The sequence below is a fragment of the Bombus affinis genome, chromosome 15, assembly GCF_024516045.1.
Source record: "Bombus affinis isolate iyBomAffi1 chromosome 15, iyBomAffi1.2, whole genome shotgun sequence".
Taxonomy (NCBI): domain Eukaryota; kingdom Metazoa; phylum Arthropoda; class Insecta; order Hymenoptera; family Apidae; genus Bombus; species Bombus affinis.
The window spans coordinates 10,893,097-10,906,784 of NC_066358.1; the positions used below are offsets into that span (position 1 = coordinate 10,893,097).

Sequence of the window (13,688 nt, forward strand, 5' to 3'; positions counted from 1 at the left end):
TAGCTATAGTTCGAGTTAAAATTAAACAACAAAGGGTGAAGGTCAATTGTTTTTCCAAGCAACTGGTCGGACTTTTTCCCTAGGAGAGAATCGAACCGAGTTCGTGTTCATTGTCTGTGCATGTTAACGGTCTAATCGTCTGGAAACTTTTCCTTTCTCTACGCTTTCTCGTCATAGCCGTTGTTATTGGCTCTTTCTCTCCCCTTATCATCGCGTAATCTATGACATAACGCCGACTGAAAGCCAACGATGGTTACGTATGTATATCCATTATGCGTTCGTCATATTCGTTCAACGAAGATAAATGCAGAAACGTTCGTTTATTTTTCATTCGATATTCTATTTCCTTTATTAACCCTTACGAGTTCCAATATCCTATAGATTACCATGTTCATCGTATTTCATCGTTTTCTAAATTCGATACCGTTTTCTCCCCCTCCCCCCCTCTCTCTCTCTCTCTCTCTCTATGAAACAGAAAATTATATCGATACGCGACAAAAGCAAAGATATTATAGAAAATATGACACGTTCGTCCCATTCGTCGATAATTCAAAAGTAACAAACGAACCAAAAGAAGGAAGAAAATAACATCAGCATGAATTTACAGGAGATTGCACAGAAGGCACGATTCAACGAGGACGAATGAAATCCGGCTAGTCTGAAACGTAGCTTCTCGTAAATTTTAACTTGGTTGAGTAATCAAACTCTCTGCCGAGTCTGTGCAGACAAGCTCGTGTGTGGCACGTTTAAAAAGAGCACGACTGCGACGAGAGAAAAACTTTCGCGAACGCAAAAACATACAAACGGTCTCGGCTCTTATATTCCGGCTATTTTTTGCTCTATCGATCTAGACGTCTGCCGAATTCGCAAAAAGATCGAGACAATAAAGTCATAGGGACGACGAATTTCGAAAAAATGAGAAAGAAAATTCCAAGTTTTACCTCTTTTCCCTCTTCCTTATATTTCTAAAGATATAACTTTACCCTTTGTATCTCGTGTTTCGTTTCTGGGTAGAACAAATAATTATTCGTTTGTTCTTTTGTCAACAGGTACATCATCACGTCTCTGTGCGACAGCTGCGAAAGCAGCGATTCGGTGGTTGCAGCGGTGTTTTGGGTGGGTTACTTTAACAGCGCGCTGAATCCGCTCATCTACGCCTACTTCAACCGGGATTTCCGGGCCGCCTTCAGGAAGACCCTCGAAAGCTGTTGCGTGGCGATCGGACCGGTTCGCGATCTGCGCCAAACCCATCGGAAGCAGGATCTGGTGCACAGTAACGCGTCTTCGGAACTGCACGTTAACAATCAGCTGAGAGCCAGCGAGATGACCAACGTGCATATCGAGGCGTGCATTTGATTTCCCAACCGTTCCTCGAACGTTCGTGTCTCGACCATCTTCTGAACTGGAAAAAATCGTTTCGAATCCGACCTACTTTCGACTGGAAGCTCGGATCGTTCGATCGCTGATCGTGGCAATCACCAGCCACGACAGCCGAGATACGTAGCGGCATCTCGCTGGCCAATCAACACGGCCAGAACGCGACACTCGTTCGCCAATTAAACGATAGAACGACGCGCAACACCTTTCTTCGATCGGCGATTAACGGTCGGAAGCGCAACAGTCGACGAAGCTCGAACGCGTACCTTGATCCGTCGATAAGATAACTTTTTAGCGTAAATCTGGAAATTTCGGTGTATCGTAGTGGATTTTGAAAACGTTTCTATGTTACGAGCCTATTTTCAAGAACGAAAAAGGCCGCTAAGAGATTTATACCGTCGATACGTTGTGATCAAAGTTTTCACTCCGATCAAAGATCACTCGAACACCGTTAGACTCGCTGCTATGTGTTCTCTTGGCGTTTTAGTTGGGCTTCAGGGTGCCGTGGACACGAGTAAAATCGAACGCTATTATGTCAGACTGCGAAACACGGAATATTTGAAATAAATCTATTTCTAAGCTCGAAACGGTACGTAGAGGTGCGAGCGGTGGAAATGGTTTGCCAATCTGTTGTTAAAAGTGTTTCTTTCATTCGTATTCGATAAACGTTGCCTTTAGAATTTTTAGATTTTTTATCGTAATTCGCAGTAATAAGTAAAATATCGTTATCGAGACGTTAACTACGAACGAAGAAGCGAATTTCCTGAAAGGAAATCTTCGATGCGGTCAACCTATTTTAAGACACACTGTCGTCTATTTCCACCGCGTGGCGGTTTATCAAGTGCATAAATAAGGCTGCTGCTCCCGAGCAGATGGATGATCCGATTTCAGTAATACTTTAAGATTGGCCTGACAGATAGAGGCCGTGCGAGTTCGTTCTTGCTTCGTTCCACTTTGTTCTCCAACGAATTTTATTAAATCGCTTGCTTCTTTTCAGCCAGAATTTCCTATTTCTAGATGTGAAATTTGGACGAAAAATCAAAGTTCTTATACAAAAGTCTTTGTTCACGGACGAGCGACCGATATCGAGTCAGCTAGCAATTGTTAATGCTGCAAACCACGTTTCAATCTATCAACGAATGTGTGTAAACGGGGATAATTATTTTCCGCTTTTAAGCTAAACAAATTTTTGAATCTAAACGAGTAAGTAATAAAGTTGGACGAGCCAATAGATTGTTTTTACTTATAGCGAAAAGCATATTTTAATCTATCAAAGAATGGACGTGGATGATTTAATTGCTTCGAGCGATCGATCAAACCCTGCTGTCGCTTGCACGATGAATTTCTTAAAGCCAGACGGAAGCTGGGAATGTCGCGTAAAGCGAACACGGACGCGATCGTGGTCGGTGAACGTCGCGTTCGAGCATGAAAATTACCTCGGGTGTAAAAGTGGTCGGTACCGGGGCTCGATGTCGACACCGGGAATTAAAGGATAAACAACGCGAGAGGAACGCGGATTAGCCCGAAGAGATTGCGAAAATGTGCCGTTTATTTGACCGAACTTGAAAGAAACAAACGTTGCTTTCTCCAACCAAAAGCAAAGAAGGAAAATTTTTGAGCGTTCTTATCTCGAAAAAAGCCTCTTTCTCTTTTTAGTTCCAAGTTTGTACTCCAAACGAATTTGTAATAGAAAAAAAAAAAAAAAGAATACAACGAAATTCGTTTAAGTTGCATAAAATTTGTAACGGTTTGAAATAGTCTGTGAGTAGCGTAAATATCTGCTATGAGAACGATTAGACTGTCAACGTGGTACGAATAATGCATACAGCTGTTACGATCGAATCAGTGTACACTGTGTGTATACCGTTTCTGTTTCAAAGGAAATAGGACAGAACGTAACGTTGGTCGTTGGAATAATAGAATGTTCGAATAATAGAATGTTCGGATAATTGAATGTTCGAACTGTGCGGTATTCGGATAACGGAGGTTTTACTCGCGTGTGAAGATGTGCGCGAAATCCAAATTGTTTGGAGCCGAGTGAAATCAAGTAGAAGGTTCTCTATGGGACCACTGTTGGTTTCCCTAATCGAGGCCGATAACCGATTCCATTAATGACGAGAGAAGCGATATCTAATGTTGCTATATGTTACTGGAATTAGTCACCAGCTATTTATGGCGAAAGAGAATTTAGTATCGTTCCTGCGACCGAGAACAGGAAAAAGCGAAACGAGGAAAAGACAGATAAAGTATATTTCTCGAGGTTGTTTCTTCTCTAGTTTTAACGTCGCTGCAGCGTCAATGGCCAATTAGCGACACTATTTAAAACTACGATTTCTGGCAGAACTTTGTTTTCGATATAAATCGAGCGAGGTTTATTTAAATTCTCGTCTGTATTGAACGCACTGTTCGAATCGAGAGGGCAAGAAAGTTAACAACGAGACACAGTTCGTTGAAACACGGAAAACGGAATAGCGAAAAGTATGAAACGTCTTCGCGTCTTTGAGTATAAAAAGTATTCCGCGTCTCTGGTAAAAGGAATCGCAAGAGAGCAAAAAACGATCGCACGAAATACAAATTATGGAAATAACTTTTGAAATGTCAAATATTTACTATACTACGTATAAATTAGGTAAATCAGGTTTGTTTGAACGGTATTTGCAACAAGTACGCGTATACGGATTTTCATTTCAAATTCGGCATTAAAATATCTTAAAACTACGATTATTAATTCATCGATTAACCCATCAAGAACAATCGTTGAACAGCAATTTCAAACGTAACGCGATTTGACAATTAGAAAGAGGCAATTAGGTAAGCAATTTTGTTCAAATAGGATCGTTAATTTCTAGAATTTTCCCTAATATTTTCTTATCTCATTCTTAGTACGATATTATGGATGTTTGCGAGCGACAAAAAAATATCTTTACATGGTATTTGTTGGGGAGCAGGGAGATCGGGCGAACAAACGACCCGTATATCATCGATCGTGCGAATGGTATTCACGAGCTTTCGTTTCATTGCGTTCTATTCAAACAAATTTAGGAAATTAACGCTCGTTCAGGGAGAACACGATTCCGAACTTTGACATTTGCAGCGGATATCCGTTTCGTTCTGGCGATCATTTTACAATCAACAGAGTTTTCTCCACTTTCGTTCGTTCACGGTTTAATTAAACGTTTAATTAGTCACTGGTAATTTTCACGATAATATCAGTCTCGATTGGTTTTCCAAAAGGATCTATTTCCAATCTAGCCTTTCTATTTCTACTAATTTTCATTTATTTATTCCGACTTTCGTTTAAACCTCGCACCTCTATATCTCCATCTTGCTTTTATTCTAGCAAGCAAGAAAGATTTTGACAATTCCACTTGCAATCTTACGATCAACTTGATTCTTTTCGATATCATGTTTAATTCGATAAAACTCTTCTCTGTAAGCACGAGCTAACATTATAATACAAAAAATTAACAAAAATAAACTTATCATCGTGTACGTATTAGGAAGAAATTTCGTGTCCACCAAGTCCTAGGCCACTCGCGTTTAACCACTGATTTCGATACCATGTAAATTATTACGTACAATATCTGACAAAGCGACGTCCGATTATTTCGATTCCCAAGGAAGTCTGAGAAGCCCGTATGTCGATTTCCACGCACGTTACCAAACCTAAAGCACATACTTGCCTCCTCATTTTCTATTTTCACAGTGGAAATCTAATAGCGTGTTAGGTTGAGTAATAGGTAAAATCTGTGCAAGTCGTCAACGATATGTATCATTTTACCTTGTAGAATTCTTGTATTCTCGTATTCTTTCGTTACCAATTTTCTACGTATCATCTATTACTATAATACTATCGAACAATTTCGCATAAAAGATTTGAAACAGCTAACGATCGGCTGATGCAAAAGCCAACATATACAGGATGTTTTCAATGTTTCCACAATAATCGCGGTATCGTAAGCTACATGTGTAAATAAGGAAAAAGCGTGAACATTTCCTATAAATGGTTGATTACCTCGTATCGTGTTAATCGAAATATAAAGCTAAACTGGTTTTCAGGCCCATCGATATTAATAACATGAAATATGCTAGACCGCTTAAAACGTATATTTACTTTTCTGTTACAAAGAACGACGCGCAACTGCAAATATCAAATTACTCTACATGGCGAGAACGCGATGCGCAGACCTATTTGGAAATTTATATAACAATTGGTAACATTCGCATATTCTAAATGTATATGTTGCTAAGACAGGAAAAAGATGAAACTTCAAAAGATCGGTCAGCATAGCGACGCAATCTCGATCGCGGAACAATCATTAACCTGTAAGTGTGGCGTGGCGATTTCATCATTTTGGTCAACGTAGCTCGAAACAGTCGACAACCGTTTAAAACTCGGTTCGAACTTTGGTGAAACCAATCGATAAATCAAACGGTAGAGTATGCGACCCTTGAACCATGTACGACAAACAAATCCCCGTCTCCTGATAAATATCTCGAGAGAGAACTCGGTACTTTAGTTAGAACGGTAGATCCGGTAGCGTTTCCGGCGATCGTTTACCCATGTGTGTCGAAATTCGCTGCTTCCAATCCCTTCGAATTTCATCGTACAGCGTTTCGATGTATGTCGCTGTTCGTCAACGCCAGACAAATTCGCAAACTGTTGTCGCAAAGCGAAGATAGTTTGAAGATCACAGACGAAAATTACGATAAGCTCGTTTTGCTTAATTTCGTAATTTTATTTAAATAAATGACAAATGAAAATGATCTTTCATCCCTGCAACGGTGAAAATATGGAATATTTCATCGACTCACCGATCTTGTTCACTCTACCGTTACGATGCTTGCGGTGCTGCAAAATTATCGCAGATGAAAAGATCAAACAATCTTTCTCGAACGTTTGAATTTTATCACCAGTTTCTATGCATTTTCGCGGCACAAAATATCCCATAAATCCATAAAACTTGGCCGTCTATTTATACTTTTAAGCTACATACTCGAAGGTGTTTGGATGAATTTTTGCAGAATTTTTTACATACATCGCGCGTTTAAAATACGCGCAAGTCATGCGAAATCTAAGCGGTATACTAAACGGCACTTTTAGTAGGTTTAGCGTTAGTAATTAATTTACTTACGGCTTTCGACGTTAACCCCTTCCTTCTTCATCGCGAGTCTGACTCGCTAAAGTACGGGAAGGGGTTAAATATCGAAAACCCGATAATTAAACAGCGAGCTTTGCGCGATATAAGATTTCTTTACCGTAAGTATCGCAGTAATATAGTCGTCTCGTTTTTCCCTTGTGATCTTCGTACCAGAGTGAAATCAACGTATACCCTTTCTTCGACATTGTATATTATCGACATATCGTTATCTGGACACTAACTTTGGACACTTGGCCGTAAGTAATATTAGGACATCCGCAGATATTTCTTTTATTTTCTAGTTTAGATAACGTAACATTGTTACGTAACATCCTGCTGCAACCTACCCATTACCATTAATCTAATGTAAAATATTCGATAAAATAGAATTTGTTAGAGCTGTTCGATAAACGTAGCGAATAGATGCCCTGATATCTATATAGCCAGCAGTGTACGTAATTTGCTATTTAAAAGATGATTAAACCGGCTGTGCTCTACGTTCCACGATACATAATCTGTGATATTTATTTGAAGAATTTAATCCCTTGTTTTGCATGTAATATCGGTATATGTACATATATCACGGGGCACGTTCGTCCGCACGAACCATGCTTTCGATTTAATAAAGACAAATTATATTTGTAGATCGATAAAGTAGTCTGAATCTTCGATTCACTTTTCGTTCTTCCGACCGAGGATCGATCACCCATAGTATTGTAATACAACCTGTTACAGTAGGGAATAGACGATGCTCGTTCGAGCGGCTGTTGAACAAATCATCATAACGTAAGAATCCGATTAGCAAAAAATTCGAAATTCGCCGAAGCTTCGAATAAAGAAATATTCATTTTTCTCTCTAGCAATTATTATTTGACATTTATACGTTATACGGTATATAAATAGCCGAAGAGATAATACGAGCGGCAATACCAAAGGTTACTGAGTTATAGGCTGGCGTACAAAAATCTCCATATCGCTGCGCATATGGAACATTTTCCGCAATTGATACTAGCTATTTCCTATCGCTACGTTTAAGAAAATCAAAATCCAACGATCTTTTATTTGTCAGAAAGCGAGAACGATATCGATAAACGATAACGTTACGAAATACTGCGATTATAACGACACGCAGCGATTTTAACGTCTTTCTCTTGCTAATTTTCAACTTGTTGCTGTTATTGCATAATAAATTAAGTCGTTTTCCGTTGTAACCTAGTCTCATTCGGTTTAAAAGTCACGCAAAGTTTCTCTCGTAAAATTCTCGTAAAACACCATGTTGTTTAACTTCAACCTGTTATTCGTGTCAACGATTTGCTAATATTCCTAATATCGACTCTATCTTGTATCGCCTTTCTCGGCGCAACGTACGAAAGCTCGATTTTTCTTCTCTATGAAAAATATCTTTTATCTTTTACCTTTCGTTATGAATACGAACTTGGTCAAACTATGCGAAATAGCAACAGCACCAGAATTTTATAGAACCAAAATCGACCAACCTAGAACAATTCCGAAAAAAGAAGAAAAAAAAAGGAAAAGAGAAAGAAAAAAAGTATCGATTCAACCATTTCGTCTCGAAAGAAATTTATTATGCCACAGCATAACGTCTATACGAAAACATTCGTTTCAAAGCGTATCCTCTGTTTCGTATTTTTATCAGCAAACAGCCACATGGTTAAAGGGTCAGAACATCGTCAATTCGTTTCACAATATCGCGTTATCTACCGATCAGTCGAGATGTAACACGATTGCGACTTAACACGTTAACGTAAAACGTGCAAGGCAAGAAAAAAAAAAAAAAAAAAAAAAAGAGAGAGAGAAAAAAAGAGAAACATCAAGTATCGATATTACCGGAAAATTCCTTGCAGAAATCGATGAATCGTCGCTTAAACGTTAATCAAACGAAACCAAGACTCGGTAAATAACGATCGAAAACGAAGGAAAAAAACAGAAAAGAAAGAAAGAAAAAGAACAGGATTTTCAAGTATGCAAACGACAATAGCGGTCAAGAACGATTATTTTATTAGTTCGATTCGATCAATTAGATAATTGTTAATCGTAATAGGTAATCGTGCGTGTTAAGGTGAGACGTGGTGAATGACGGTGAATGATGATGATGAAAGTACGAAAGAGCGTGTGACGTTGTTTCATCGTAGCGGCGGATAACGTTATATTACGCGTGTGTATGTGTGTGTGTGTATATACACGTATATATATATATATATAGGAGAAATATATGTATACAAATATATGTACGTATAAATATATCAGATGGTCGTTTGAAACATAATGTGCCGAGGTACGAGCGTACGGCATTGATAATAAAATTTTAAGAAAAGTTATCCGTGGGTTTGTTTATTCGTCCATATTAACGATCTTGATATGGCCCATTTTATAAACAGAAGCTAAGACGGTAAAACTTTCAAATCGTACAACACGTAAGTGGGTATAATTTTCTGGTTACTTATGAATGATTTCGATCGATGTAATACATATTTATAGGGAAGGTAAACAGGTATTGACAGGCTGTTTCGTTTATCTTGAATTGGCGGTGTAAAAAGTTGCACCGTTTCCTTACTTCCATTATCTCTCATTAGTATAACGGTATCCAATCGGAAAGAAAATTAAAATATCGTAAAATCAAACCTTCTTTTTTCTACTTGCGCGTGTTATTTTTACGAGCGTACAATTTTAATTAAGGCATAAACTTTGTATTACGAACGATTACGTATTGCGATTCGATTCAATGAGCTTCTTTCTTCACGCTGATCCACTCTCTGACTATTCAAACTTTATTTTCTCGATAAAACTGTTTCACGACGTTCGTCATCGAGAATCGTTAGAGTCCGAGTTTCACAAAGTCGCATATGACCGCTAGAGATATACGTATACGTACACTACGATTTCTACCGAACAATTTCTACCGAACGTTCTACTTTTCGATACTAAACTATCGCTGCTCGTTTCGTCCGCATCATCTTGGGAAGTTACGAGTTGCGCGCGTGTGTTCTATGCGAATAGCTAACGAGTCAAATCGATCGTAATTTCAAATTGAAAACTTACTATTAAGCGACATTCAACGCGTATTTAATTATAATTTCAAATAGTTACTGGCATTCGCTGCGATTCATGGCTGTTACATACGTCTATCGCACGAAAATCCTAATCTTTTTTCCCCATTTTCCATTCATTCGAAAGTATGGATATTATCTACCTAGATACGATCTATCGTAGTACGTAGTTTACTTATTTTGCTTTCGGTAGCTGGCATCTTTCAAACTTTGAACTGTTCCACTGGTTTATCAATTTCCTCGAATTCCGCGACGTGGCCGATTAAGATTTTCAACCGCTTGCTCGAGACTCCTAAGCGCTGCTTCTAGAATCCACGGAAACCGTTATTACCCGTTTCAAGCAGTCCACACTGTCTCGCGTCCAATTCTCATGGAAGTGCATCCACCTCGATTCTACGGGAATTTGGGTCGCGTTTCACCGACCAAATGTCACGCTAAGAACAGCTTGTCCGGCCAAGCCAGCTATCGACTCGTAGCCGAATAACCAACAGAGCATATTCTCGATCGGTTTGTACGCGTCGACGTGACACATGGCGCCAGTGACAGAAAGCGGCGGAATTTCGCGTCTACTCAAATTGTCTCTGGAGGCAACCCTTCTTTTGCATGCAAACAACGGGCGGCTCGCATCTGGCATTGTTGCGCGTTGCAACACGTTGCGCCGCTAGTCCATTCTAACGATGCATGTCAGGCTGCTTTGCCGTCAGTTTACCGTTAGTTTACCGAGACGAAATTCCAGGCTACGCAACGATCGAGACAAACAGGCGGACAGACAGACAGAAAGCTCTCATCCGAATTGTCCTCGATTACGGTTTTAATCACCTCGAAATATCTACCGATATAGCTGATTTACAGTACGACGAAAGTATATTTAGAAAAAATTTGATTTTGCCCAATTTACGTAGCGATGTCGAAGAAACTACACAAGGAGAGAGAGAGAGAGAGCGATCTTGTAGAAAGAAATATTTCCTTAATTAGCCAAACAGTATGCAGGTATGCAGTTCGAAATCATCTGTTCAAACCTGTCCACCTCCAGTGGACGTAATATCTCCACTTGGCAAACTCTGATCGCTCGATAAACGTTTAGAACGAAGCAGAGAACCGATGCAAACGCGAATCAAAACAAATGTTCGAATGTGCAGCCTGTTTCGCGCGCATGCTACACACGATCGACAAAAACGCGAGCAATTTCTGGTCGAAAGGTGGAAAATATTCGTACGAGAGGAGGCACGTGGTTGGGAATTCGGGTCGAAAGCTGTTACGAATCGATCTCGAAAGAACTCACGCAGGTCTCTGCGCGGGTTAACCGAATCTCTGTCTCAACGACTAGGTTAACGAGCTCGTAACCCACATACCGCATCTGATGCTGCAGTAAATTAAACCGATTATCGTAATATCGCGTTGAACTACATTTTAGGAAGTCGAATGGTCTGTGACCATCCTGTGGTACGTCGAGATATTGTTTGGCCAATTTGTCTTCTTTCCACTTGGTCCGCAAAATTCTTTCCACGGAAAGACGATCACCGCAGAACCGATACCGTCTTGGGCCACGTTACCGCTAACAAATATTTCATCGACCATGCGAAACAACGATACGGCGTATTTGAAAAATAAGAACAAAGAATAGAGGCGAGTTTCGTAAGGAAGCTTCGTTACACACGCCATATAGGTCAGCGAGGTCACGCCCCAAATTGCATTTTCACGTTAGCAAGGAAAATTCGCGCGATTAATTCGCGCAAGCGGCCACCACGAGGTCGTGCAATTTCTCTTTAACGAATTACCGAAAATTTCACGATGCGACGAAAGAACTCGTCCGGAAACCTTTCGAACCGACAATCGCGCGTCAACGATATTTCTTCAACGTGCCTTTCAAAGCTACTTGACACCATGGAAATGTGTAAAACGATTCCTAACAATCGACGATTCGATTTCATCTATTTACGTTCATTCGATTTACGACTCTTTCGCGTCTAACGATATTTCGTCTTCCCCTAACCAATCTTAAAATTTTCAAAACGCTATTTTTAACGATTTTTATTTGATTTTATTTTATTTTAAAAGCGTTACGGCTCAACCTTTAAAATTATATAAAATGCCGGAGGCGGTGCGAGCGAGATAATTTCCTTCGACGTTATTAGCTACGTTGGCGAACAATTTGCCTGATTTGGCATGAAATGTTTCTCCCACGGCCGTTTAACTTTTTTGTCAAACCGACTGCTGCTTATATAAGAAATATCTAACGAATATTTTACTTAGTATTTTACGTTATAAGTCGTTCGTATTGATGCGAAGGGAACGGTGAATTTATTATAAAATAGATATCCTAATATCAATGGTCAACGATGTACCATTCATATCGATTTCTTTCATACGTACAACGATGTTTCTAGTATTGACTTATTAATTCCTTATTTCTGTTAAAAAGATTAAATAGAACAAATTACACGCAAATTGAGAAAACTTTGGAAGAGAGAGAAACGAAAACCTAAAGAAAGATCCAACGCTCTTCTCACCTCTATTCTCACCGGCTATTCCAACTTTCCTACTTAACATCTTTGCAACTACAATATCCCAACGTTATAACTCTGACGACGCCTATGTTCGATCTGTTCAACTCCAACTTCCACCAACTTGAGAATTCAATGAACTTACAGTCGTGCCATACGCTTCAAGTTTCCTTCGCGAATTAGCTTTAAATATTTCATATAAAAAGTATTCCTTTCTATTTCAACCGTCGATCCGTCCATATCCATTGTAATTTTCATTCTCCGAATTGCTAAAAAGAATTATCAAATTATTCAATTTCTCCTGACAGATGATAACGAAACGAATATTTTATCAATATCCTTTTTATTACGCTGTTAGCCACTCTCTGTGCTCGAAATATTCTCGATTAAAATATCGCTCGTAGTTACAAATATTCTACGTGATGAAGATTGTCAATAGATTGTCAATACAGGTAAACGAGTGGATAAATCAAAATTAGTATCGCCACTTTGAAAGGAACTATTCTTATCGACTGACGACTAAATGGAATTCTGCGAACAAGATTATCAAATTGTAATCACCGACCAAACGTTCTTACTAATCGATAAAAGCTAATATTATCTGATATGGAAAATTTCACGTTTCTTGCTTGTCGGTAAGTGGTAAATTACCAACGATTATATATATAACCATCTCGTTGATTATTGACCAAGGATAAGACATATCATAGGAGATGACAATAAATGACAATATTATAATAATAATAATAATAATAATAACAACAACAACAACAACAAAATAACAATAAGAAAAACAGATATAACAGATACAACAGGTAGTAAAACTTGAAAAGCAAGTGATTTTATAATAATTGGTTTCTCCCACATCTTAGTATTCGAATCAAATTTTCAATTTTCCTAGTTTTGCCTAAAAAGATACAAATGATTCTTTATTTGTCCAGAAATTTATCAAGAGTACTTTTTTCTCCAAATCCAATTCTAATCCAATAAACGAGTTTCTTTCAAATCTACCAATTTTCCAGAAAACACATTCCAGTTACACGTTTGAATATCTCATAGCATCTTATATATGTAAAAAGAAAGGCTCAAAAAAAAAAAAAAAAAAGGAGTATTCTATAATTAAATAACTCTGATCTGAAGATAATCTGGAGAACCTCCAAGAACGATTCCGATGATCAGACTCAGGTGTACGTTACAAAGGAACGAACGTGCGGAATTATCTAATACGCGAAATTAGCAAGAAGCATTGTCGGACATTTAATTTCATAATTAGAAAAATTATTTTTATTATCCGAAAATAGTCGCTATTCTTGTGTTCAGCGAGTGTCGCACAATGTTCGTTTCAATGAACTGCGTGAGAGACTGCGATTTCGATTGACATGACGCAGAAAACGACGTGACTGGCAAGTGTTATCTTAACTCTCACGATTATGTCTATATTTCAGGGAAACCCAAGTATTCTAAAAAATATACAACGCTAAAAATGTTCTATATAACTTCCGATAAATGCTCTAGCAACGTTATCGTAAATTGTAGCTTATTCGATAATACGTTACGCATATGTTGGACATTTTTATTTTATAATTCGGTGTTAAAAC

General features: G+C 38.6%; 1 protein-coding gene across 3 annotated transcripts in view; it reads left to right on the forward strand.

The window, feature by feature from the left end:
* Positions 1-3,085, forward strand: part of LOC126924879 (octopamine receptor beta-1R-like) — a 48,922-nt gene extending 45,837 nt beyond the window's left edge. For all 3 annotated transcript variants that reach the window (XM_050739824.1, XM_050739825.1, XM_050739827.1), the window contains one exon: positions 1,050-3,085. In XM_050739824.1, coding sequence (XP_050595781.1) covers positions 1,050-1,356 — 307 coding nt within the window. In that variant the 3' untranslated portion in view covers positions 1,357-3,085. The remainder of the gene's footprint in view (positions 1-1,049) is intronic.
* The last annotated feature ends 10,603 nt before the right edge of the window (positions 3,086-13,688 follow it).